The sequence below is a fragment of the Colletotrichum spaethianum genome (assembly GCF_022836535.1).
Source record: "Colletotrichum spaethianum MAFF 239500 DNA, contig07, whole genome shotgun sequence".
Classification (NCBI taxonomy): domain Eukaryota; kingdom Fungi; phylum Ascomycota; class Sordariomycetes; order Glomerellales; family Glomerellaceae; genus Colletotrichum; species Colletotrichum spaethianum.
In genome coordinates, this window is record NW_026054777.1 from 214,264 (window position 1) to 241,247 (window position 26,984).

General features: G+C 53.5%; 7 protein-coding genes across 7 annotated transcripts; 4 read left to right on the plus strand and 3 right to left on the minus strand.

Annotated features, from left to right (window-relative positions):
* Positions 1 to 401: 401 nt before the first annotated feature.
* On the plus strand, positions 402 to 1,137 carry ColSpa_03490 (peroxiredoxin-5, mitochondrial; the record flags this gene model as incomplete). Its single annotated transcript, XM_049269702.1, has 4 exons — positions 402 to 718; positions 778 to 823; positions 881 to 1,073; positions 1,109 to 1,137. 4 exons carry the CDS (start codon positions 402 to 404, stop codon positions 1,135 to 1,137), a joined length of 585 nt encoding a protein of 194 aa, XP_049125659.1.
* Positions 1,138 to 3,133: 1,996 nt separating this feature from the next.
* Positions 3,134 to 4,844, plus strand: ColSpa_03491 (E3 ubiquitin-protein ligase dbl4; the record flags this gene model as incomplete). The annotated part of the gene is made up of 3 exons (XM_049269703.1): positions 3,134 to 3,224; positions 3,293 to 4,729; positions 4,777 to 4,844. 3 exons carry the CDS (start codon positions 3,134 to 3,136, stop codon positions 4,842 to 4,844), a joined length of 1,596 nt encoding a protein of 531 aa, XP_049125660.1.
* A 1,431-nt stretch (positions 4,845 to 6,275) lies between these two features.
* On the minus strand, positions 6,276 to 8,838 carry ColSpa_03492 (exodeoxyribonuclease 1; the record flags this gene model as incomplete). The annotated part of the gene is made up of 3 exons (XM_049269704.1): positions 6,276 to 8,529; positions 8,617 to 8,764; positions 8,826 to 8,838. The coding sequence occupies 3 exons, from the start codon at positions 8,836 to 8,838 to the stop codon at positions 6,276 to 6,278; spliced, it is 2,415 nt and encodes an 804-aa protein (XP_049125661.1).
* Positions 8,839 to 9,697: 859 nt separating this feature from the next.
* ColSpa_03493 (translation machinery-associated protein 17) lies at positions 9,698 to 10,419 on the plus strand (the record flags this gene model as incomplete). The annotated part of the gene is made up of 3 exons (XM_049269705.1): positions 9,698 to 9,869; positions 10,068 to 10,205; positions 10,271 to 10,419. The coding sequence occupies 3 exons, from the start codon at positions 9,698 to 9,700 to the stop codon at positions 10,417 to 10,419; spliced, it is 459 nt and encodes a 152-aa protein (XP_049125662.1).
* A 2,247-nt stretch (positions 10,420 to 12,666) lies between these two features.
* ColSpa_03494 (mitochondrial acidic protein MAM33) lies at positions 12,667 to 13,642 on the plus strand (the record flags this gene model as incomplete). The annotated part of the gene is made up of 2 exons (XM_049269706.1): positions 12,667 to 13,022; positions 13,084 to 13,642. The coding sequence occupies 2 exons, from the start codon at positions 12,667 to 12,669 to the stop codon at positions 13,640 to 13,642; spliced, it is 915 nt and encodes a 304-aa protein (XP_049125663.1).
* Positions 13,643 to 17,704: 4,062 nt separating this feature from the next.
* ColSpa_03495 (pathogenesis-related protein 1B) lies at positions 17,705 to 18,440 on the minus strand (the record flags this gene model as incomplete). Its single annotated transcript, XM_049269707.1, has 2 exons — positions 17,705 to 17,726; positions 17,782 to 18,440. 2 exons carry the CDS (start codon positions 18,438 to 18,440, stop codon positions 17,705 to 17,707), a joined length of 681 nt encoding a protein of 226 aa, XP_049125664.1.
* Positions 18,441 to 24,573: 6,133 nt separating this feature from the next.
* On the minus strand, positions 24,574 to 26,344 carry ColSpa_03496 (oxysterol-binding protein-like protein 1; the record flags this gene model as incomplete). The annotated part of the gene is made up of 5 exons (XM_049269708.1): positions 24,574 to 24,930; positions 24,983 to 25,660; positions 25,737 to 26,087; positions 26,134 to 26,194; positions 26,259 to 26,344. 5 exons carry the CDS (start codon positions 26,342 to 26,344, stop codon positions 24,574 to 24,576), a joined length of 1,533 nt encoding a protein of 510 aa, XP_049125665.1.
* Between the last annotated feature and the right edge of the window lie 640 nt (positions 26,345 to 26,984).

Here is a 26,984-nt window from a genome sequence, read left to right on the forward strand (position 1 = left end):
AAAGAAAGGTGAGCCTAGTTCGCGCTAGGAATTGTGCCAAGAATGATGAACTGGAAGTTTGCTTTGAGATGCAGGCTTGGAAACGGTGGGAATTGTTGCATTGTCTTACAGGGAGACACAGGGGCTGTTCAGTTACCGTTGGGCGTAGAAGCGTTAGTCTGATGTCATAGCAAATTGCGAGCTCAGCCAGGCAAAGGTCTCAATTGGCGAGTGGACGCGCCCCTCCTAAGCTTTCAGCTCGAGGGAGCTCCCCCAAGCTTCCCCAGCCGCTGCTCTCTCCCCAAAACACAAACCATTTCATCCAACTTCGTCCCTCTGGTCATCCATCGCCATCACGAGCTTTCGACAACGCCAATTGATTCACACAACTCCACCCCTAACACTTATCACCACAGACAACAATGGCTTTCCGCCTCGCAGCAAGAAGAGTCGCCCTCGCGCGCCCCGCTGTCCCAGCTAGGGCCTTCCACTCGACGCCCCGCGCCTTCGTCAAGGCGGGCGACGCCGTGCCTGACCTCGACGTGCTTGTCGAGAACTCGCCTGGTAACAAGGTCAATCTCGCCGACGAGTTCGCCAAGGTCAACACCGGCCTCATTATTGGTGTCCCCGCCGCCTTCTCGCCCGCGTGCTCGGCGAGCCATATCCCCTCGTACATCAACCACCCCAAGCTCAAGGAGCAGGGCGCCGTGTTTGTCGTCTCCGTCAACGACCCCTTTGTGTAGGTTGCTCTCGATGGATTGCAGGCAACAGAGCCGCATGATGCTGACGGCTTAACAGGATGAAGGCATGGGGTGACCAACTTGACCCCGCTGGCCAGACTGGCGTACGTTGAGTTCCCGTTGGTGGATACTGTTGGGTAAGCAATTGATGGCTGATGCAGCGACAGATCCGATTCCTGGGCGATCCCGCCGGCGAGTTCACCAAGTCTCTCGAGGTCGACTTTGATAGCAAGGCCATCTTCGGCAACGACCGCAGCAAGCGTTACACTCTTGTTATCGAGAACGGCAAGGTCAAGGAGGCCCACGTCGAGCCTGACAACATTGGCACCAAGGGTGAGATCTGGCCCGCGACAAGTTCGTTGAGGATAGGGGCTAACGATTTTTTGCAGTCTCTTTGGCCGACAAGGTCCTGGGTTAAAGGGAAGGGATATCGCCTTCCAGCAGCTTGGATGGACATCTAGCCAGTTTTTGATCTGATAGCCATGCCTGAATGTTTGGCTGTGATGTAGGATGGAGAAGCAGAGCCTGTACACCGAGATCTGTTCAGAATCAAATATACCTGAACTATTTGGCGCAAAATGGAGGCTTTCAGAGCGTTTTCCCAACGGATTGGCACTTGCAGGTTTAACCGAACTATGCTCTCTCTCCCGTGGAAATGACGTGAAAACATAGCATTCGAAAGCATATGGCAGCTTCAGAGGAAGAATGACACGACCTCATGGTTCGGACGGGACGAAAGCTTGCCGGCGCAGCTGGCCGACCCGAATATTTGTGGATACCCGACAACCTCGCTACCTAAGGTAGACCGGCGACATCGGGGCCACTTGGTACCGGGCCGCTCCCGCCTGACAAATGCAGGGGCGAAGTGGTGGAAAAGGACGACGGTGGCATCTTATCGATAAGCTATATGACTAAGGTAAGGTGAGACCAGACCGAGAAACTCCCGATAGGTCCCGCCCTGCTTATCGAGTGGAATGCAATAGCAAGTGGCGCTCGGGGCAGGCGTGTGAGGCGCCCAGCGTCATGCACCCGACCAACTCACGACACCCACCCTTCGCCCAAGTCCGGGTGAGCAGGCAGACAGACAGACATCAGCCCGGAGCAAGGACAGAGAACGAGACCGCAAGGGCCACGGAGTCACCTGCCGGCTGTCGGACACGGTCATTGGCCAGGCACTTGCAATGACACTGGCACGGGGAAGGGGCTACCAGTTGCAGCTTGGCCCAAGACTGTTCCTCGTTGCGATGCTTTGCCCTGCGTGCCCTGCCTCTGTGCTGTGCCGTGCCATGGCTCAGCATGCCATGTCATCTCCTTAATATCTGCCCGGCATCACCCCCCTATGTACCGCAGAAAGCGCAGAAAGCGAAAGGATAGAAGCCCATGCGGTCCTGTGACCTTCAGCCGCCCACCTTACCTCAATTCTGCCTCCTGGAAGTTTGCGATCGCCAACCCCGGTCCTTCGTTCCGTCTGGCAAGGCCAAGAGAGCAGGGTAGACACGTTGGTACCGTTGGCACGTAGCGTCGATAGCATGCTGGAGAGCCCCTCCAGTCAGCGAGTCCTGTGCCCTGTGCAGCGAAGTGGTGTGCCTCTTTTCCTTCCCTTGCCCCGCCGAACACCAACCGCGAGAGAACGGCCACCAGTTCAGGTACATTGGATTTGGTACGCATCCTCACCGAGTCACAAGTCACCTGGTCTCTTCCCACTCAGTGCACCTGTCCAACCAACACTGCCGTCATTACTGCCAAACCGTCCGACTCCCGCCATTTCAACCGCCCACCCATCCCACATCCCACACTCCTGCCTGCCCGCTCTCACTCACTCTTCCGCACTCCATCTCCGACAGTAGTCTGCCTGCCTGACCTTACACATTCAATCCCACTTCTGCATCCACAACCACCCCAAAACCGCCGCATTCGCCTTCTACACCGCAGGCAACCGACCGAGGTCTTTTCGATTCCCTCCCTGACTAATCTCAACGATCGACTATTGCCTTTCCTCTGCTACTCACCAGCAATCTCGACCTTCCCGACTCCTCCCATTTCTTGTACCTGACTGAGCCTCAGCCTCGGATCATCGCGGCCTGTAACTTAGCAGCCCCTCCATCCCCTCCAGGTTGACTCCCACGCCGCGACCGACCCCAGCGAAACCCCTCCCTTTCAGAGTGCCTGGATTCGATCTTCGTTTCCGTCACCAGACCCCCGACTTTGTTATATAATTCTCCCCGTTTCCACTAGAGGAAACGCTTCCCTCGCCTCCATCTGCAGTCGGCACCATTCCTCCCACCACGCGGAAGCGAAAGGCCGCTGAGGCGACGATATCCTCCAATACCCAAGACATCTTGCCGAAGAAGAGGATCGCCTCAGCTGCCAAACAAGACGCTCCCCCGACCCCCCTTACCACCGCGAGCAACGGTATGGATTCCGAGGAAGACTTTATGTCGGCTCTCTCGAGCGAGGACGAGATCATGCAGGATGACAGCGGCGAGGACATGTCTGGCCCTGACGGTACGCCTCCCCCGTCAAACGGCATCCCAGCCTTTCACCGCAAGCTAACCCATTTGCCATCTGTACAGACTTTGACGAGGATGACTTCGATGACGAGCCCGACGCAGACCTGGGCATGATCAAAGACTCTGACACGAAGAGGAAGGTTGCTTACGACATTTCCTTCAAAGTCTACGAACCAAAGGACATTCAACGCCAGCAGGATGACATGATTGACGAGGTCAACATGATTCTCAACATTCGCAAGGAAGACGTCGCGATATTGTTGCGGCACTTCAGATGGAACAAAGAACGTCTTATCGAGGATTACATGGACGGTGCCAACAAGGTCCTGGAGGCAGCAGGTCTTGGCTCCAACGTCACTGGCCCGCCCAAACTCGAGGCCATTCCAGGCTTCATGTGCGATATTTGCTGCGAGGACGAGGAAGGCCTTCAGACCTTTTCCCTCAAGTGCGGTCACCGATACTGCGTTGATTGCTACCGCCACTACCTTACCCAAAAGATTCGTGAAGAGGGCGAGGCTGCTCGTATCCAGTGTCCTGCCGAGGGATGCGGCCGCATCATAGACTCAAAGTCCTTGGACCTGCTCGTTGCATCGGACCTCAACTCACGGTACAACGAACTGCTGAACCGGACATACGTGGAGGACAAGGACACACTCAAATGGTGCCCGGCACCCGATTGCCCCAATGCTGTCGAGTGCGGCATCAAGAAGAAGGATCTGGATAGGATCGTTCCTACAGTTGCTTGTGGCTGCGGCCATCGCTTCTGCTTCGGCTGCATCCTCAACGACCACCAGCCGGCACCATGCGAGCTCGTCAAGAGATGGCTCAAGAAGTGTGCCGACGATTCCGAGACAGCCAACTGGATCTCGGCCAACACCAAAGAGTGCCCTAAGTGTAACTCCACAATCGAGAAGAACGGTGGCTGCAACCACATGACGTGCCGCAAATGCAAGCACGAATTCTGCTGGATGTGTATGGGTCTCTGGTCTGAGCATGGAACAAGTTGGTACAACTGCAACCGTTTCGAAGAGAGGAGCGGCACCGAGGCTCGCGACGCGCAAGCCAAGTCGCGTATCTCACTAGAGCGGTATTTGCACTACTACAACCGCTATGCCAACCACGAGCAGTCTGCCAAGTTAGACAAGGACATCTATCACAAGACGGAAAAGAAGATGGTGCAGCTCCAGACTGCCTCGGGCATGTCATGGATCGAGGTGCAGTACCTCAACCAAGCTTCACAGACCCTTCAGACCTGCCGACAAACTCTTAAATGGACATACGCCTTTGCCTTCTACCTGGCGCGGAACAACTTGACCGAAATTTTCGAAGACAACCAAAAGGACCTTGAGATGGCTGTCGAAGCGTTGTCGGAGATGTTTGAGAAGCCTGTCACGGAGCTCTGTGACAAGAAGCTAAAGGTGGACATCATGGACAAGACGTCGTATTGCAAGAAGCGGCGCATCATCTTACTCGAAGACACTGCAGACAACCTTGCTAATGGTATGGCATCTCATCCCCTTCAAAGGTGATGTAGCTAACATTCTTAGGGCGATGGACTTTCAACGTCGACCTTCATGGCCCCTCCCCAGCAGCCGCCACCAGCAGCCGTCGTTGAGAGAACTCTGCGAGCGATGAAGGCGGTATACAGCTTCAAGACAGCAATGGCCACGAGCATGCCAGTTGGCCGAACTTTTTTTTTTCACGTTGTCCCGCCTACATGTATCAGAGATAGTTCAACGATCTCCGTACCTGTAACGAAGCTGGGTCTCAGAAAAAGAATACCAAGAATACGGAGATGGACATGGCAAAATATCTGTCCATGCGGGAAGATGAAGGAGCGTTGCATCTCACTTGAGAATGCGCAAGTTATCACTAGACTGCCAGGGACGGCATTTATGGGAGGGCGAGGAACAACAGCGCATCATGAGCATTGTGTATGTTATAGGTCTTCAGGTTACACGCCGAGTGTCCCAGGCACAACGGCAACGGGTTTTATGCATCATGCCTTTCTTTTTTTCTCTGGCGAGACCATGTCTTGGTTTTTCGAACATTGTGCCTCCCACATGTACGAGTGGCTCGTGATGGGCCAACTTGATCTGTGGTCCGAACTCTCTTCTTCTCATCGAGCTCGCAGCATCACCATTGGCTGACTCGCGACTGCGGTTTGGACTATGACGAAGCGGTCCGATCAAAGTTTTTTTGGGTTTGGGCCTCGAACCCTGCCTTGGTAGCGGCGTGCTTGCCAACCTAGGAGGACCTACGTACCTGGCTGGTCCCTGATGCGGGGGGAGGGCGGCGCATCGGCAACTTCCTCCCTTGTCGGAGGGCCAAACCAGCGGGAGGCGGCGTTCTGGCGGCGGAACCCCGTCCCAAATGCAACGATGGGCCGGCTCGGTAGTGTGTGACTTGTGAAAAAGAAAAAAACACACCCCGAATGCCCCTCCGAAATGTTGACCTTGATCTGTTACTCCGCAGAGTCCGGCATTGATGTGCCCCGGGCCGAAGATGAGGTGGATGGGCTGATTCGATGACCTGGTAGCGGTTTTTGACAAGTCGCGAAGAAACGGAAGAGACAGAATAGAACGCTTTGCTCGGAAAGACATTAAAAATGCTTCTTGACCATGAGATATTCCTATCATCACTACGTAAAACTCCGACGCCCTGGGTAATTAAAATGCATACAAGAAACCTGCTATCCCGTCCCTTTATTCTCTGCATGCCTCGTTCCGTTGATTCCGTGCTGTCATCTTTTGAAAATGACACATGCTCCGCAGTCATACGTCGCGAGTGCTCAAAATGACCTCGCGGTCCTTCTTTATGGTGCTTGACTTACACCATTCCCGTCTGTGGATCTCTCTCCTGTGCCTAATCAGGCGAAAATGTCATATCCGAGTGCTCCAGCAAGTCATTGCCTGCTGGCTGGCACATGGGCTTGCGCCTTGAATGATGCGTACTGCTTCAACGCCTGCTTCCGCAATGAATAGAACAAAATAATGACGCAACGTGTGTGGGTATCGCATCGAACATTGTGGTTGTTGATAATCGTTCAGTTATACACGAACCGAGAAAGGTTCAAGGCTTTGGGTCGCGGGTCCTCGTCCGTGCAGCCGAGGCCCTCTGCGAAAACATCGTACTCATTCTCACCGTCGCTATCGGGGATGATCTGGTCTTCGCTTCCGCACTGCGCGTTCAGAGCCTCGACCTCGGCCAGATCAACCTTGGGCAGGGGCACGAATGAAGGGTTGACGGGCATTGACTTTAGAAGTCGGCTCTTCCGGGGGCTGCGCTTGGGACTCCGCTGGATCGCACTCTTAGTGGGGGACAGGGGCCGGCGGGCAGGCACATTCTTGCGTTGGAGGGCACGGGATCCCATACGCTGAAGCGGAGTGAGGAGCGGAGTGGTCTTGGAGGTGCCAGCTGAACTCGAGCCAGCGGAGAAAGCGATCGACGAGGCTGCGGTGGAGGGGGCGGCGGTCGAAGGTGTGAAAATAGATGAATGCTGGGAAACGGCGGTCGACGGCGTGTCAGGTTGACTGGAAGCGACAGGGCTCGGCTGAGAGTTGAAGGCAAATCGCTGCAAAGACGTACGTCTTGATGTCTTTTCCGGAAATGATGAAGCAGGCTTTTTCGGCTCGATGTCCTCTGCCTCGGACAGATCGGTCTGCGGCGTCGTTGCTATTTCCTCGTCCTTGCTGAATTGACTGTCCGTGCCGGCAGTCGCTTCAGTGCCCGTATCTGTACTTTGGCTCTCCTCGAATACCGCAATCGACTTAGGCTTCGGGGCATGCCATCCGTCAATGTCCGGCAGGTTAAGTAGCGCCTCGTCGATCGAGTCATCGGAAAACAAGAAGCTGTCCTTCTTACTCTTGTTGGTGTTGCTTCCGCTCTTGGGGAAGAACTTGCTCTTTTGGGATTCCTCAGGTTTGGTTTCGGTAATATCGGTGTCCGCGCAGAGGCGAACCTTCTTGGGCGGCCGTTGAGAGCTGCTTCTCATCAGGGCATCGATGTCGTCCAAGGTGTTTGCTGCGTCACCAATTGTAACTCGGCGGGGCTCGTCAGAGCTTCCGGGGGCATGTCGTTCCAGGAGATCCTGGATGGGCTCGGTCCGTCGTCGTATCAGGCGAGGAGAGGTAATAGAACGGGCGGTTCGTGTAGGGCGGGAGCTGGCAGTTGGCTGAGATGATGACGTGCCTTCGACATAGGGTCTAGGCAAGGGGAAGACTCGAGGGACAAGGCCGTTGTGAGTGAGAGCTGCGACTCTTTCCGGGTCGACTGAGAAGCAATTGCGATCCATCTCGCCCATCGGGATGCGCTGGTGACCCTTGAAGTAAGAATCGATCGGTTTGGTAGGCGGCCGCGTGCGACTCGAGGCCGAAGAGGCGGCGGCGAGTGCCTCTGCAGACTGAGAGTGTCTCCTCTTGGCATCGGTCTTTGAGCCAGGCATGGGCGCAGGGATGATGGTCTCTTTGGTGATCGGGTTGACATCTCCAACTGCAATGGCTGTGGCCAACTCAGGCTCAACATAGCCGCCGATAAACGGCATGTCCTCCACACCATTGCCCTCGTCCGGTTCCGTCAGGCATACCAACTGCTTCTTCGTCGGGCAGTAAACTCTCTGGTGGATAAAGGTAAGCTCCGCCTGGGCGAATCGCGACATGTAGTTCTCCGAAACGCGATGCTTCCCCTCGAACTGAATCATCCGGACCAGTCGTTCGGGTGTTTTGTACTTGCGCATCATCCGGTACGCCGTCTTGAGGCCCATGTTGTTTATGCCCTCTAGGTAGTCGCAGCCGCTGAGAATGGCCATGCGGCGGAAGTCGGTGTCCGTCCATCCGGTCAGAGAAATTTCCCGAACAGCACAAAAGTCTCTCCGGTTGATCTCAATGCAGTTTCCATACTGATCGAGCTTCGTCAACAGCCGCTTACAGCCAAAGACCAAGAGATCCGAGTCCTCCGAGAGAACACCACCAATTAGACCCTGACGTTCGAGGTAGACGAGCTGAGCGTCAGCTTCGTACGGTGCAACGACGTACGGGAGGCCCATCTTCTTCAATTCGTCGATGAGATTGCGAGCCATCTCTGGTGTAACGTCGATGGCCTTTTGGAACTCTAGGGCTGCTTGTGACGCCTTGCCGGCCCGGAGGAGGTCCATGGCCGACTTCTTGCTCTCTTCGCGGCGTTTGGCGCGAGATCCTTCGGTGGCAGCTTTGCTAGGAAGAAAGTCGCCATCGAAAACCAGGTAAGGTGTGACGCCGAAGTGTTTGAGCATTCTCACCCTGTGCATGGCGAAGTCGACATATCTGGTAGTGTTAGGTACGAGGCATACGGAGGAGCAGGTGCGTAGCTCCAAAGTGCTAGATGGAGTGCATGACCAGGAACGCACTTACTTGCGGGTGGGGTTGCCTTTGGCCAGGTCAACGGCACAGGCAATGGCGCCGCGGTGAAGCCATCCATAGGCGTCAACACCGAGCGTCTCGCCGGCGAACTTCTTCAACTCGGTTGGCCTGTGAATGGACTTGAGAAGCGGGAGAAGGCCTATGGTGGCGATAGTGAGTTAAACGTCGGCTTGGCCGGAATCAAGGGAGAGAGGACGTACCTGAGACGCCCATTATTGATCTCAAGGGAACGACTCGCAGGTCTTCAAAGAGTCCAGAAGTCTTCCGAGATTTCGGGGCCTTGGGGTCACTCTTGGATCCGATTGAGAGGCCAACAAGCCGGACAAAAATGTGTGATCAATGCTCAATCCATCCGTCGAGAAGCAAGACGCGTGAAGCGAGGGCTCGCGTAGACCGTCGGGAGCTGGGACGCCAAGTCAGGTGATCTGGGGGCGAATGTAAACAAAGCAAATGGTGGCGGCCGTTGATGAATGCGCAAAGGGCGACTCGTTGGACGTGGCCACGCGACGAAGGGCTGACAAGTGAGGGGGTTGAAGGCGATAGAAATTCACTGTGATGCTGAGGTCGGAGGAGAGCAGATGTGCAGGTGGAGTGAATCACGGCTTCCTGCACGGTAAAGGGACGGTGTATCGCCGGGGTGGGAAGAGGGGACCTGGCCTTGCTATATTGGAACGCGAGTGTCCACACCGCATCGCGTCTGGTCCATACCTATCGCGACTGTCTCTTTTTTTCGCTTTGGCAGGGCCCAGGCCGAGATTTTGCCCCAGAAAGGCTTAGCGCATCCGGCCTCAGATCGTTGGAGCAACGTCACTGAGTCCCGCTCTGACCGAAGACCATTGGACCCTTCCTCCATTTAGTGGGGCATACCTTTTTTCTTTTCTTTTTGTCGTCCGAGTGCCACCACCGCTGTTCACAGCCTAGAGGAGCTGGATGGGATTTTCATCTGGTGGGGCACAGACCGACACTCACGAAGCAGAGCCATCTTCATCTCGATCTCAACCTTGACTGTCTCATACGCTCGATACCTCACTTCCGACACATCACAGGTGTTCCGTACCAACCCGCCGTCAAGATGCCCTCAACATTACAAAAGGCCCGCAAGCATATTGCGAAGAAGCGCAACGGCCACGACCTGGCCCTGCATGAGTTCTCCAGAGACTCCAAGCGCCTTCATAAAGCATCGATAAGAGATCAGAAGTTGGAGAAGCTCCATGCCTCAAGGAACAAGAAGGAGCAGCCCTTGCGTAAGATGATATGACTGCCTCTAGCTATCTGAATAGGGCCAATGAAGGCTGACATCTGGTAGTTGACCGTGCCCATTACTTCCAAAAGGCTGTGCAGGAAAAGGGTTCCGAACCCTTTGAGTTGGCCGCCGTCCAGGAACTTATCCACAAGTCCGCCCTTGAACTCGTAGCTCTTACCCGCCAGCGACTAACAGACAGGCAGGTTTGTGCACCAGTATGATGAGGAGTACGCCGAAGTCAAGAAGACCCGTCGGCCAGGACGCCCTGCGAGCCCCAAGGAGGACTTGCTGAAGCAGAGAATTGCAAACCTTGAAGAGGAGTATAGGATCGGCTTCTGTCAGTAGCCATCGCATGGCACCCTCATTTTCGACCCTGTTTTCTGTCTTCTAATTTCATCACAGACCTTCCCGATCTCTTGAACGAGTCCAACACACTCCTGCTCGACCGCTGGGAGGGCTCATGGTCTTACCTAACCTCCGTCGCCTGGGTCAAAATCACAAGTGACGGCACCATCAAGAAGTCTAGCTTCCCTCCCAAGGGTAGCTCTTGAAACAGTAGACTTTGGTACGAAGGCGTTTCCGGCGTTAAGAGGGTTCGTACCAGGCCGTAATCAAGTCAGGCCCTGGGCGAGAAACAGCAATTTCATTGAGACGACAAGGGGGTCTTCGTCGGCTCTAGTTCCTGTGTACGGGCTCTGGGCCAGCACAAGTTGTGGAAGGCACACGGGTCTTCGCGGAAGATGTCTTAGGCAAGCATGCGCTGTACCCAGAGTCCTGTTTGGCCAACAGACGGGTTCTCCCGGTTACATACATCAGCCATGCCGGCAGAGCGACGATGACGGGCGATTGCTCTGTCCACATCGAACACGCCTGATCATACCACTGGTTGTTTGGTTACCTCAAAGTTGCGTCCCTGGCCGTCACACACAGGGGTCGAGAAAGCACCAAACCTGATGAGCATGTGGTGTCATGGGGATCGCGCCACATCAATAGCCTTCTGAGAAGCATTCAATGTCAGGAATGAGCGGCACTATGTAGAGAGCCAACGTAGTGGCATCGCTTGAAATACTCACGACAGGTGTCGTCGGCGAGCCTCGACCACGCTTCATAAAACCTAACAGGGCAATATTATATCATCTCCTACCTCCCGATCATCGTTCATTGAGTTTCTGTGTTGCACAACGCAAGTGACGATGATGCCGGAAACCGTTTTGGGGGACCGTCGGTACAGCCTCTAGCCTAGCTAAATAACAACTCTCAGTCTCTTGGGTGGTCAAGCACCCCTTGAATCTATCTGCCCCAAGCCTTTTGGCCCAGACGAATGGAACCACGTTGTTCGTCAAGCAGAACATGCGTCGTTTCCCTCTCTTCTCACTTGATGCTTAAAACCCAGGTCTCGTCGGTTTGACGTGTTACATTGCACGGCTGATATCTCTCCCACTCCTTATTGTCATGAACCTCGAAACAGTTACACGTTTGCAGTATCTTTTGGCCGAGATGGACAAATTTACTATATTTGACCCCTGTATCCTGGGCCTTGGTGGCGAGAGATGCTGTGGCCGGCGTCGTAGAATGTCGCAGACTGAAGGATTGGGATGCCGAGCGCTTTATGTAAGAATCCTCTTGTGATGATGGTATGAGAGCCTCGGCTGGGTCCTTTATGGGCCGCATCGTTGTGAGCTTTCCTCGGGCACTTACTGTTCTGCGCTCTTGTCAAGTATATCATCTACCGAGGCCGCAGCCGGATAATCTTCAGCGTGGCAGACTTTATCTTTTTATCTCGAAAGCCTGCTGCCGGTCTTCTTATTCTGACCAGTTGCCCACGGAAGCCCCCGCCAGATCTCTCGCTGATATCCAAATCCTATACTCTTGCGCTACTATTCCTAGTTCTACCCACCAAAGTAAGCTTTGTTCGAGTAAGAGTTCACGATGAATTGTTGACCCGAATAGAAACGATGTGCAAGTACGTCAATCACGTCCGCGTCTGCAAAATGTGCAACCATCGGGACACAGTTCTTATATCAGAGAGGCTCTGTGTGCTGGCAAAGAAGAACGGAGGCTTTGGGAGTTGCGATGCTGGTATAAGCAGTGATAGCAACAGCACAGGCAACCATTGCTGGAAATGCAAGGAAAGAATCCGACGCATCCCTCGCGCGTCACCAGCATTACGGCATGTTAGTCTTCGCTGACATGGCGTTGTTGACGGGATAGCCCAGAGGAAAAGGACATGTCTAGCATCGGTTGGTGGAATAATGGCTGCGGGACAGTCCGTTGTCTTCGCAACCCAGTCATGAGCTTCAAATTTAGCAGGGTGTGATTATGATTTCATGTGGCTGGTCTGGCCATCGCCATTCAATGTGTAGGCTCTGGGTTGCCGACGGGCAGCCAGCAAGTACGCGGGTTCATCGCACCGGCGTCGTCCAAGACCCTGTTGGCCCATCTGATACCCTATTGAGATTAGCCTCTGGATTTGAACACTTAGAACATGTGGATGCAGTCAAAATCATGTGGAGTTGACAACATTTGGTGCCTGAATTCCAGAAGTGTTTGCAGATAGGCCCCATCCCGTTCCTGACGGTTAACAGTGCACCCTGTGGTAGGTCGGTGGAGCGTGCCTCGGAGAAAGGTTACGCCGGGATCTGGTCTGATGCCAAAAATTTTGGGAGCTCTCGAATCATCTCTCCAAAGCTCCTGCCGCTGGTCCAATTCCCCACTACTACCTCTCTCAACAAGCTTTTCCACCTTTCCGTACCGAACTCTTCTCAGCATCTTAACAGTCGACTCGTAACTCCGCCAACATGCTTTCCATCAGATCCATTGCGCGCTCCGCGCCTAGAACCCTCACCCGCCTCTCTCTTAGACAGAGCGCGGCGCGCCCAAGCGCCTTCGTCAAGGCCTCTTCATGGAGCGCCGCCGTCCAGACTCAGCGCGCATCCGCCTTCTCCAGCTCTGCCTTCAGGAAAGCTGTCGCCGGCGAGACCGATGCTGAGCTTGTCGCCAAGCTTGAGAGCGAGTTGCAGTTCGAGGAGGAGGTCAAGCAGAACGAGCAGCTCCCCGCGAGCGTCAAGGACTTCATCGACAACAGCCCCTTTGAGATCCACGACACCCCCGGCAAGGAGGAGGTCAAGTTGACCCGCAAGTTTGGCGAAGAAAAGTGAGTCTTGCTCATCTCAATGGACATTTCGAATGAATGTCGGCTAATAAACACCATCCAGGATCACCATCACCTTCTCCATCGCCGACCTCGCCAACTACGACCCCGAGATGTACGAGAACGACCGCGCCCTCGAGGACGAGGAGTTCGACTCTGACATGCAGAACCCCAACAAGCAAGCTGGCGTTCAGGCCTCCGGTGGCGCTCGCTCTGCCAACGCCGAGGAGCAGCTTGAGGAGGAGGAGGGCGACCTCGACGAGGCCGCTCCCCCTTGCCGCCTGAGCATCGTTGTTGAGAAGCCCGGCAAGACCCCTGGCGCGCTCAACATCGATGCCACGGCCCAGGACGGTGCTATTGTTGTCGATAACATGTTCTACTACGAGGACGGCAAGCTCGCCCATGCCGCCAACGCTGAGGTCGCCCACGCCCGCAGCGACGTCTACCCCGGTCCCCCCTTCGGCAGCCTCGATGAGGACCTGCAGATCTTGATGGAGCGCTACCTTGAGGAGCGCGGCATCACCCAGGCCCTGGCCGTCTTCGCGCCCGACTACATTGACGTCAAGGAGCAGCGCGAGTACGTCCGGTGGTTGAACAACGTCAAGGGCTTCGTCAACGCCTAAGCTTGGGACGACCAGTTACTCGACTAGAAACACAAAAATTAGGATCAAAATCTGGGAGGAAAGACTTGAACGATGTATGATGGCGGACGCGCGCGCGTGTGCGCGAGAAGTGTAAGATGATACGAAACCCCCCTGGAAAAGGAACCTTTCTTGGCTTGTCTTATAGCTGTTTCCACTCTACGATGTACCATACCATGGCCTGGCTGGCGTGCCGGTTGCCGACATAACAAACTATAATAACACAATTCCCCTGCACATGCGTTATCTTGAGACCTTTAAGGAATTGATGTCGTTCTTGGGTAATCGCAACCGTTACTAAGTTGATCATGTTTGTCTTTGTTTCTTGCCTCATTCAGCTATTGCCCTGCTCCCCAACCAGTCTCCGTCTGACCTCGCTCTGGATGCTTTCTGCAGTACACTGTATTGGTTCTAATCGAAGTCCCTGCTATGAGGTTTTTTCTGGATCTCTCCATGGCCTCTCATCCTCGTTCGTCCCATGGTTCCGTTCTGGCCTTTGTCTTGACTTCCACCGTTGTCCTAGACGTTGCCCCTCACCCTGGCAATCTTCTTCTTCCTCTCTGCCTTAATCTCATTCTGGCCGTTTCCAACGGCCGTCTAGACCACGTCCCAAAGGTTGATCTGGTCCTGGCAGAACGTCCTGCTTCTCTCAAGGCGGACGGGCTTACTGCCTCAAACAAGATGGCTGGGCATCTTCCCTGCTATAGGCTTGACTGAGCCTTCGCAGTAGGATGCGGAAATCGGTCGTGCTGCTAGAGCTGCTTGCTGCAGGTGCACTCCGGGGCGAAGAATCGCGTACAAAGGCCTCTAGTGCTGGAACAGGCCTCACACCGGAAGATTTGTATCACAATACTTGGAAAAGAATACCCTGGCGCCCAACTCCTACACTGGCTCCCAAGCGGCCGCAGCATCATGAGGGTTCGTCGCCGCCAGTGACTCCAGGCACGGGAAGATGGTTATATCGAAGGCTAGCTGTACGCTTGGCTGCGAAGAGGCCCGGCGTCCGGAAAAGTGATCTTGGGCTTAGCGAGGCTAGACATCAAGGCTTTCAGGTTCGGCAGAGTTGCGAAAACCTTCATTCTATTCGGGCGGCGCTGGAGTGACTGCCATACGGGATTTTCGAGACATGATGGACTGGGGTTTATGACGATCTGGATTCATTTGTCCCATAGGGGCTTCCACAGCTCGGCTGTGCGGTTCTCGCCTCCATCCAGTTGCAGAATAAGAGATTGGGGGACATATCTCACGCGACATCTGTGACACGTTCAAGGATGTGAATGGCGGGCAGGCTATTTCAGAGGTGGAAGTCATGTTCGAATGCAAGGTGACTTCGAGGCTCGTCGGAGTTGTGCGTGCCTTGGCATTGTGCCCAGAAAGTTCGAGACGAACCACAGCCTGGGTTTGCGTTACATATCGCCTCTAGGGAAATAGGGCGAGTTTCGGACATGTCATGGCAGAACCTTCCCAGTCGACCTGCGGGATGCTGCGCATAAAGAGCAATGGCGATGCCAGAGCTTAGATTTCTCATGGTAACCGGAGTTTTGTGTGCAAGAGATGAAAACGAGGTGGTGTAGGGTGGGAAATAAAGAAGCAATCAAGAATGAAAAGAATAAAAAGGAGCTAAGAACACGTAGTCCACTTGGCGACCGAACGAATGACTGGTATACTCTTACACATGGAATGTAAGGAACCTTGCTAGAAAGTCTATTGAAACATGCTCAGATACAACCCTACCAATGTTCTAAATATCTCTGGTCCTCGAAACGCGTACACAAACCCGCCCGTGTGTTAAGGAACTCGACAGGAGGATGGTGTATGTCAGTATGGAGAACGTCACTCACCATGACACGAACTGCCCTGTCCTAAAACAGCTTCCAAAGCTCACACAACTCATGCAGCGTGTGACCATTCGCTAACCATTTCTCAAGCACAGGGAAGAGACCTACATCAACTGGCAAGACCTGCCCTGCAGAAGGTGGCGAGGTGGAAAGAGAGCGCCTACCTCGTATGGAGTATGAGGTCAGGACTCTGAGGTTGGGAAATGTCAAGATGGCCTGTACCTGTCGAGGAGTTACATCCAGCAGTGAATGCATAAAATTGAATGCTGCAATCTCAACACCGCGGATGAGAGGTATGTCTCTAGCCATGACAAGTGGCTGCAGTAAGGCTTCCTCTAAGGGAGTGTTCCCATTGCTCATTTCGAGCGTAAAGGTGTCTGATTTGGCACATATCCAAGTAAACCTACACCGTGTGCTTGACGTACCTATCTGGAACACCTCCTCAATCCTTGGAAAGCGTCGATGCATCATCCTGCATGCTTGGCAGTTGACCTGGGAGAGTGAGCGTAACGGGGTTGAGGCGTTTGAGGCATTTGGCGTGACACTCAGCTCGGCGCTCGTACCAGAAGAGGTGAATCGTTAATCGCTGATTAGCATCAATCGGACTGGAGGCTGCTAACCCCCATCGCTCCCCGTTCGTGCAGGCATCGTACTCTGCGTTTGCAATGGTTGCGTCAACGATTAAAAGGAAAATCTCGAGAGGAAGATGGACGTTAGGCACTGACTGTGCATGGTTGGTGCGTCAAGTGTGTTGAGAGTTGAGGGTAGAAGGCATCTTGTTCGAAACTGGATGAGAGAAGTTATCCTTACTGTTGGGGATTAGCAAGCAAAGGGGACTCGAGGTATGGGGAACGATCTTACTAATGTGTAGTACTGTAAGGTCAGTTAAGAGTCAGATAAGTGTAGCTGGGTGTTGTGAAGAAGCAAAGCAGCTACAACTTGAAGGACAAGAGATAGTGTATTATAGATTACTACCCAGATATCTTGATAGTCCGCGAAACCGTAACCTTCACTGGAATGCTCAGAAAGTATCTACCAATGGCACCGAGCCTGAACAGCCTGGTCTGAGCCTCCATTAGCCCACACGACTTCAAGGGCAGGACATGTAGAACAAAGAATTGGTGTGAACAATCTTATTAGAAGACAACAGTGACGAACTCGAGCCAAAGACCTTATGAAAGCTTACCACATTGGCTTTGTCGTCAATAGATGTGTTCGGAATAGGATCCATAGGCGTAGTGCCCCATGAGAGACTGCAATCTTTCACCACGACCGTTGTAATCTTATTGAGTGAAGTTTGTGCTATAAAGCGTTGAGCTTGCCTTGTAAGATGCTAGCCATTCTTCCTCAAAGCCCTTGTGATTGATCAGACGGAGCATAAAATACAGCTTTGGCTGACCGGCTCTCCGCTGTAGAAGAGCACTATTTTCAAGCAGCGGCTGAACAGGGTTATACTCTGACTCGGCCACCTCCAATAGGAGAAGCATAACAGACATCATGATATGCCTCACCTTATGACAAAGACAGACCGTCATTTCGTAGTAAGTGAAGAACAGGGGATTGCCTTACGGAGAAGCGTCGACCGACACAGGAACAGGGGATGAGATGAAATGCATAATATGCAAAGACATACAGAGTCGTAGGGTTAGTCCAGATTTGGCACCAACACTTCCTACACCAGTGTAAACAACATTACTAATCCAATCTTGGGACAAATGAGGTGTTGTTGGCATTCACTGTGATCTAGCGAGGCCAACGGAGCCAACCAAATGTCAATTATAGTTGAAAGGCAACAGGATACCTTCGGGAGTCTGGCGATAAAGTGGCTCAGTAACTACGTTCTCCGAGTTCGCACTTCACGTATTGAGATTGAATCGTTGGTGACATATAATGGGGCATCAGTAGCATGTTCGCTATGTCTCGTTAAGTGGTCATAAAGAGAGTCCGTACAAGGTCGTGGGTTTGTAAGAGGACCCAGTATCCACCCCCTTGTCCCGTTTTCGATTCGCTAACGAGTTGAACTCAACATCAAAACGGAGAAAGAAAATCTCAACCCCAGTGCAAAAAAAATGTCCAAGAATGTAAAGAAGAAATTTGTGTGTTCAGCCAGACAGGCGACCAAAACATGTACCCTGCCATGTGGTTGCTATATGGTTGCTCGTCATCCACAAAGCCCTGCCAGTGTGGTGTCCTTCCAAGCGGACGTTTAGTAAGGCTTCTCGCCGATGCTGGAAATTTGGTTAGCCTTCTGCAGGTTGGTTTGATCTGTATTTGGAGACTTACTAGTTGCCAGGGGGAGAGTAGCGGGCGACGACGTAGGTGCCCTGAGAGTTGGTGGCAATCGCCATGCCAACCTTGGTGGTGCTCTTCCAAACAATCTGGGTGTAGTGACCGAAGCCCATGTAGTTGGTGGAGCTGATGGCCTCGCCATTGTACTGGGACTTCTCCGAGATCCAGGCATCGGCGGCGTTGACGTAGGGGCTGTCCTTGTTGGACTGCATGTACAGGTTCTCGCCCTGGTTGTCGGTCTGAGAGTGTGTCAGGGAGCCAACGGAGAGCAAGTGGGTGGCCCATTCCTGAGCATCGGCAGCGAGAGAGTTGTCCCATTCGAGAGCCGGAACGCCGACGTCGGTGCGGGCAGCGTTGTGGGCATCGAGAGCGGCCTTCTGGTCGGCGGTCAGTCCGGACGAGCCGCTGGAGGCAGCAGTTGTGGAGACGGGGGTGACAGCCTCCTCGGTGGGGGCTGCGACAGGGGTCGGGGTCACGGCCGGGACGGAGGTCGCGGCAGGGACGCCAGTGGGGGCCGGAACGGTGATAGTGGAGGTCACGGCGCCCCAGTTGCCGCCGTAGTTACCCCAGCCCCAGGAACCAGAGGGACGGCCGGGCCTCCAGGCGGCAGCCTGGGTTGCGAGAGCGGCAACGGCAACAGCGGAGAAACGCATTTTGACAGTGTAGTCTAGGGACTGAAATCACCGGGATTCTTGGATTTTGAAAGAATGAACGGAGGATGGAACCTGCCAAGGCGTCGATAAAGTAACCGCTAAGGGTGTAAAAAGAGTGACGGACGCAAAGGAGCGAAGAGTTGTACCTTGGGTGAAGAAACAAGAGCTGAAAGGGAAAGAGAGCAACCACGTTGGAAGTTATATATTTCGCATTCCGTGTTTGTTGTTTGCCTCCGCAGTCCTGTTGAGGTCGGAGGATTTTACCGCTGCGGTATTAAACATGATACGAGCGATGATCTCCCGTATGCAAGCCTCCACACCAGCGATATTAAACGGAAAGCTGGCGTCTCACCATCCCGCCCTTTCGGAGATGCACTTACGAATGACCAGTTCTCCTCGCAATCTAACAGGACCGGAGGACGCGGGGGGAGGTCTGGAAGGGATGGGCTCTCTCTTAGCGCGCCTCCACACGGCAACGACGTTTGCGAAGTTTCCAGATTTTTTGGATTGCGCGTGCAGGTTGGCCCAGTACCACGGAAGCGCGGAAGTTGGAGAACACCTTGGAACAACGGACGTCGTGCTGTGGACCACAATGACATTGGAAACGACACCAGATGCGTGGTTTAAATTTGACCGGGTACAAGCAAAAGCCTCCCTTACTTGCCTTCTTCCCCTGTCAACATTGTCACTCACACCACCATTCAAGGCCTCCAAGGATTTCTCTGGGACGTAGCCCTACCAGATTATGTCACATCAGTGGATCAACTTGCTGCCAGTAAATGGAAGGGACCACAAGTGGGGCCGAGCGTTTGGTCCAGGCAGCGGTCCATATCAAGTTCCATCAGGGATAATATCCCACAGCTCTTGGGTGTCGAAGTCTCCAAGTCTCTCGTGCACTTGTTGCCTTGAGCCCTTGACGCCTTCTCCCCCTGATCCACTCCCTCGACTCATATTCCTGCTCTCCAACTTCCCTGTTCTGCTCCGAAGGCCGAGAAGGATACCCGATAACCCTATTTGGTTTTGTTCGCCTAAGCCCAAATACCCCACCTGTCATTTCTTTTCTCTGACATCCTCACTCGTAAAATAATCAATGTTACAGCCGACGGACATTATTAATTATGCTTTGCAGATCCCGTCAAGCGGGACAAGAAGCTGAAAGGCGTCGTGAACCGAGTTCATTCGTTTTCTAGCGTGGAGTCCGCGTGCGGGGTCTGGCCAATCAAGGAGTGCACTTTGCTTCTTTGTTTCTCATAAACAACTTCAAACTCTAGCCTCAGTTGACTCGTTCAGGGGCAAAGACAGAAGTCTCTCGGAGCGTTTCGCTTTGGCACTGCAGCACCATGGCACTAGTGTACGTTCTTCGCCATCTGAGTCGATCTCGGTCGAGGCCCTCCTGACTTTAGGCTCCCTTCCTCCTTCCTTCTCGTCCCATTCCTCTGGTTCAAACCAGGCTGATCTTCGAGGATGCCGTGGTGGTCTCGCACGGGCCAGCGTAGAGTCCCGCATTCCCACGCTGTCGAACCCGGCTTGTCGGTATAGTCGAGTGGTTCGTCTTATGCAAAAAGAGGCTTAGACCTTTTCGTGGTTCGTCTGATCTTTGATTTCCACCTCTGCGCGACTGAAGACTACGCCCGGAAAACAAATAAACAAATCAACCTAGAATCTCTTATTGATTCGGCCACACAAAGATCATACTACATAAAATTCGAACTAAGTAGCATAAGTTGCCAAATCTCTTATCAAGTTAGACCAGTTTTAGTGTACTGTGGTCTATATGCCGCGTTTTATGGTCTTGTCGTGGTGGAACCCCGAGATTACAAAAGCAACATGCCTGGTCTTGGCCTAGTTACATCCCGCTGCCTGCACTTCCCTGGGGCCCTCGTTGCGCTACGAACCAGCTCCATATCTGTTGCACCGGCTTGATTTCTTGTTGCAAGCCGACATAATTCCATCACTTTCGCATCTTTCCCCAGCTGGACCCAAGCTGACCAAGATCTCGTCGGCCTTAGTTACACAGGTTTTGTAATAGCGCTTTGCTATAAGTTGCTCCACGAAACCTACAATAGCATGGAAATTCCAAGCTCGTGTGTTAATTGTCATCTACCCAAACGTTGCTTCGGACTCCCTACTCTATGACCCTTGAGTGCCCCCATACTATAAGCTGGCAAGTTTGTCTCCCGGCTCAGAATCACCAATGGCCTCCTTTGCTTGCAGTACTCGAATCCTTTAGTAAGCGTTTGCTTCTCGCGAGCATTGCAGATAGAGAGACATCGTCTGGCAGTAGCACGGATCAGAACAATCAAATGCGATCAATGTCTCTGATCTTCATCGTGAAAGCCCTCTTGTTACCAAGATGACGGCGGCAATCGCTTATATCTTGCCAAAGAACCCTGGACGCTTAGCTGTCAGGATTCGGCTACGTAGGGCTTTCCCGGATTGCTTTGTTCAAGTCAAACTTCTCCACTTGGCCCAGAATGCCTCTCGCACTTCTCAACTGTTAACCTGGAATCGTTGAGGTTATTGCAGAGCCTGATCAGGAGACGCGAGTTAAATCCCGCCCCCTGCTACGCGGACTGGAGTAAGCTTGTGGGGGCAAAATACGCGTCCCCCATCTCTCCGTTTCTGCTCATCCTCTGTTCAGCAATGTTATACTCATCCTAGTCATCCTAAACATTGGAAAGTCGATCTCTACTATGGTTTTAGCGCTGCTGAGATGCTTCCTTGTGATACCCGACAAGGCCGGCAACATGGCGCCCGGCATTGAGAACAATGTCCCGAACCCCACCATGGTGCCACTGTCATCTTTGACTTTATCGCGAATGGATTCGGCACCTGCGGAGCTCACCAGCTTGCACAGGCGGCCAAGCTCCGGCTGTAAATCAAAAGCCTGTTGTTTTTGACGTCTTTGGTGTTCCCAGTAAGATAAAGATGCATAACATTCAGTTAATAATTAATTACCAATTCTTGCTCCGAACCGAGGAGGAAGATTCTTTTGAACAAAATGAATGAAAGCCGAGACGGTTGCATCGGGGTTTCCAGCCACACTGGGACCCATCCGAGCACTGTCATGATAGGCACACTCTTAACTCTCTTGGCTTCCTTTATTTTCATGATAGGAATCAACATCCCCTAATCTTGTCTGTTTGCACCGGCTCTCGCAACCCTTGGTGAATACTGACTTGTTGATCTGACGACGACATAATGAAGAGGTGGGAAACTGTGGGACCGAGGCTTTCGAATGTAGTTTTCGAACTTAACCAAAACCCGTCATCGGTCGAGAGCAGCTAATATTCACTGCCAAGAACTTGCTTCTCTATAGTTATTCGACGAGTCCTGCTTCGATAGTTGCAGTTCGGATTTCTGGGGCTTTCTGCAGTCGACAGATGTATTCCACATGCGAGCAGGAGATACACCGTCAGACGAAACAAACCGAGGACTGTATATGAGACCTTATAAGCCGAGACTTACATCACAACATTTTGACACTCTTGGAAACAAGGCGTGAGGATGTGTGACACAAGAATCTCTTCACACAGGAATACAACCCTTGCAGCGCTTCCAGACGCCTCCAGGTCGCCATATGGCCATGTGCCTGTAGATTTGCCTTAAGTCTTGCTGTGATTTTAATTCGAGCTTTTAGACAAGAATAACATTCCAATTCATTTAGCCGTACGGCACTGCTTCTAGAAGTCACCTATTGTGGCTAGATGTGAAGCCATCCCATTTGACGGCTTGGTAAAAGAACAGAAGAGTGAACTGCCAAAGATACAGTACAGATAGTTGGATGGACAAGCACCGGCAAGCCAATCTGCGGTATAGCTAGATCTGCCTGACCTTAAAAATATTACTTGTACTTCACTGAACTCTTCCTTGTCACTTCCAAAACCCATGCTTTGGTAGCAGTTCAATCTCAGCTCATCCTCACCGCTGCCTGCATTCTTCCACGTAAAGGCTATACTTCAGCCTTCTTAGAACAGTACAAGAACTGTCCTCGTACCATTACAATCTTCTGAGTTGTGTCCTCTACCCCGCGAAAAGATGGAGCGGCTCGCCGCTCTTTTCAACTGCAAACATCAACCTCAGTGTCAGCACGTAGGAAGCCGCAAACGTGTTGTTTAAGAACCGACAGCAGCAGACAGTTATGAAGGGCTTGCTCAAGGAGCTTCTGAGTGAAACCAAACTTGAAATCTTTGAGAAACTTATCGACAAATCGCACGTCGAGGTAGCTGCCGGACCCGAGAATTGGATCGTCGACGGATGTGAAGACTCAATCGACCAGAGATACATCATTTTCAACCCCAATAAAGGTACCACGTTCCCAACCTGACGCTTCCAGCTCATCCATGTCGTACCCCATATTAGCAGTACGGCCTAGGTAACTAGTACCCAGTGTCTTGCTCGACTTACGCGCGTCTGCTACTTCATCAATCTCTAGATTCACGAGCACTGACCGGAAGATCAAGCATCTCCTTTATATCGGGGTCTACCGTGAACAAAAGAGCTCTATCTGGCGACTCGTTGGTATGACGGTGACGAAGAGAAGGTCTAAAAGCAACAGATAGGAGCTTGGATGACCTCAGGCATACTCAGAGGATCCGGTACCCTCAGGAGTGACTCGTCACTATTATCGAAACCATGATCCAGACACTTGAATCGATGCAAACACCAAGTAAATAGCTGTGTGCAGCAATCACACCGACCGCCCTGCTCATTTGACAGCGTCGCACTCCCGTGACAAACTGCGACCTGTTGACTTTGAGATCCACCCCTATTCGGCAGCGCAAGTCAGCGAAGAGCTGGGGCGTCTTATCTCACTGTGAAACCGCTACGAAATGCCGGTGTCTGAATCACCTGCGAAAAGCGCAGGATGGGAAATGAAGAGGGTACGGAGATCTTCAGCACGAAAAGGGGACCTACGGTGGCACTTTTTGCTGGAGGAGTTCAAGTCATTTTCAGCATAGCCGCATCATTGAAATCCTATACACTATTGAAAAATCCCCGTGTCCGAAACTCAAGAAAGAATCAATTGGCGGCCGGATCTATGCCCAGCTGACTGCATCTCATGCAACGTCGTTGATTTCGGTAGCCGCTCCATGCCGTCGTCGCCCACCGGACCGACCAAAGTCGGGCACCGCGGTGTCCATCGGATCCGGGACACGGACAAGAGACAAGCACGGATCCGAACCCTCCATCCCAACACCGCAGAGTTTCCGGCTTTTGGAAAGCCAAGCCCCCGTTGTCGTATATGCCCAGAAGTTGAGGCCAAACCATTAGTAGGCCAAGGGATTCCATCCCTCTACTCAAACTACAAACCCAAAAACATGAGCCCAACCAACGATTCTCCGCCCTTCAATCTGGCGGGGTCAGCCAAGCGCCTCGTCGCCCCATTTCATCCACAGTCATATACGTCACCGAACCTTGCTGGGCCCCTCCTGTTCCTCCTCAGTCTCCTCGCCAAGCACAGCCAGCGCGTGTTCATCGCATAGTTTGATCGAGACATCGGGTGAGACTAGCAGTACTGATATAATAGATTAATAGACCAAAAATGACCCCCATCTAAAATGTCACAACGCCCAGCCTCCCATGGAAGGCGTGCGCGCGCATGTATGTTGTGTATGTATAAGCTGTGTGGTGACCGCCCCTTCTCCGTCTCTCGTCACCTGGGGGGGGGAACACATTCAAGCGAATGATGCTTCCTCGTTCGATAACTCCCAAAGCCTCCCCCAGTGTCCGCAGCGCAATGTGATGCAGCAAACCCCCCGACTCGTCGTGAATCTCCGCCCCCTCCGACTTGCATGCGCGGGATAGGAGTTGTTCAAACGAGGGAATGATGACAAGATGAAACAAAAACAAGGCGATGCACCCCTCTTCAAATCCTGGAAACCATTCTGGTGTCATGCCGTCGGCCGTCAAGTCAAGAAAACAAAAATGAGGACAGTAAATCTCCAAGTCCCGAAATCCAGGAAGGCCAATAAGGAAAAGGGAACAGGGATGGAAGACAGAAGAAAAGCCTGATGCAGCAGTTCCAGCGCTGTAAGTATGTCCCTTCTATCCAGCTCATTATCTCCCACGTCCAAATTCATGGACCCAAAATAACTTCAGCCTAAAATCCCTGCGGACAGACAGAAAGTCCTCATACGATGCCACTCATGTCCCACTCGTTCTTCTGCGCCCGCGCGAGCACCTCGCGGCCCTTCTCCGTCAGCTCGGGCTTGCCACCCTGGTCCGTCACCTGCTCGAAGAACATGGGCTTGAAGACCTCGCCGGTGGTCTCGCGCTGGCGCGCCAGCTCGCGCTGCCGCTCCTCGAGATCGACCTTGACCTGCGTTGCCTTGGAGAACTGCTTGGCGTGGATGGCCTCGGTGACGCCGCCCCACATCGTCAGAGACTCGTTCTCGAGCTGCTTTTCTTTCGGGGGGAGGACCTTGGGCGCGACGCTGAGAGGGGCGAGATCAATAATGGTGTACCGCGCCTCAGGGGGGTGTGAGTTCTGCTTTTGGTCAGTACTTTGGTAAATGGAGAAGGGGGAAAAGGGCACGTACGACTGGCTTGGGTCCGAGAGTGAACTCGATCTTCTCACGCCACGGGCCGCTGAGGCGAGCAACAATGTCGGCCTCGGGCACATCCTTGATGTTCACCTTGTCGTCGTTCTCGGGGTCGTACTTGAAGATGATGCCCTCGACGCGGTTCGTGGAGCGGCCGAGCCAGCCAGCCTCGACGTAATGCAGGATCGTCTTAAGCTTGGTCTGAGGGCATGTAATGTACGCCATCTCACTGACGCTGACGCTCAGACTTCCTCTGAGAATACCGCCAAGGTGCGCAGCGGGGTGCGTCAGGCGATACGTCTCGCCGCCGCGCTTCTCGAGCGTGATGAAGATGCCGAGGTTGTGTTCGCCGGGCATGACGCGGACGCTGGTGCCGGTAAACTTGGCCGTGATCTGGTCATAGCCACGAGCAGAAAGACCCTTCTCGGGGCAGCTGATGTGGAAGGCGCTCACGGGCGGGTGGTGGGAGGTCTGTTCAGTGAGGTAGGAGATGCGGAGGGTCTTGCTGTCCGGGGTCGAGGCGCCGTGCTGCGGGACGGACAGCGAGACGGCAGATGCGTTCTTGTCGCCCTTGGCGGACTTGAAGCTGGACGAGCTGCTGGCCGTGCCGCTTCCGGCATTCTTGAGGGCCGCGGTGTTGATCTTGGGTGCATTGTCCTCGGTTTCCCAGTTGCACTATTGCGTCGCCGACCATTAGCATCGCGAGTCATGGAGGCCAGATATTGCACAAGCAATAGGGTTGTGCACTCACCCTGAAGAACTCTCCCAGACACGAGTTGTAGGGTTTGCAAGGCTTGCCCTTGACATACTTCAAGTCCTTTGTGAACCAGAAGCGGCAGACCTCAAGCATGCGGTCGAGGGGCTCGTCCGAGGTGCCGATGGCGGCGAAGGCGTTGGGCGCATCGAGGTAGTTCCAGTATTCGAGGTTCGGCGTCGGCTCAAGGAGCTGGGACGGGAGAGAGAAGCGCACGGCGGCGAGGTCGGCAACGCCAATGAACCTGGAAGGAAGACGCAGTCGGTTAGCCAGGCGTCCATCTGTTGAGAGAGAGTGCTTGTCTGTCTGCGTCTGCTTGCTAGCGATGCCGATCTCCGCTGACGATGGCTGCGATTTTACCCCTCCAGGGATCGTCGCTCGTCAGCCATCACACCGCGTCCACGGTGCGGGAGGTTTCGCCTCTCGTCCACAGTGTCGCTGTCTTCCTCTCGCTCCTGACGGCGGGCGGCGCATGCAGGCCAGACCGCCAAAGGGGACCAACAGGGGTGGCAAACTCACTTCTTCAGGATACCGATAAAGGTCTTGAGCTTGGAGCCGTCGCTCTGGGGCTCCTCGGGCGTATCGTGCGTAGCTGCGGCAGCCATGACTGATTTGTTCTATGACAGGGGAAGATTCGAACGGTCGGACAGTTGGGATTTGGTGGACGATGACGACGACGACGGTCTCTTTGTCTACTCGCTCCAAGAAAGTGCCCAGGCACAAAAAAGCGGCTTGCTGCGATAAGGTGGGGTGCCGAGAACGGGCTGGCGGGGTTGAGATGCCGAGTTGGGGTGGAAAAGGGCAACTACAGCCCACGGTGAGGTAACGCGGAATAGCGTTACAGCAGCTTTGCTTCTCGAGAGGTTGTTGCAGAAGAGATTAAAGGTAGGAGAGCAAGAGAGTAGGCCAGGTGGATTATCTCGACGCCGGGTCAAAGATGTGGTGCGGTGAGCGGGTTATGTTTGGGTGCGTGTGTGCGTTGAGCGCGTGTCCGTTTCGTTTCAGTCGTTCCGACTCGTGCGTGCGACAACGGAGAAAACAGACGGTTGAGACCTCTCTCCGTGTCCCCTTGTAGATTGGAGAATATCCTATCGGAGATGCGGCAGGGTGTCGAGCAACGGCGCGAGAGACTCAACTGGAGATGCTTGCGTTTTTGTTCCAAGCAAAAGAGGCTGGAAATGGCGGTGGGATAAAAGCGAGAAGGGGAAAGAAGGAAGAGGCGACGGCCACCTGAACGCAAACCCA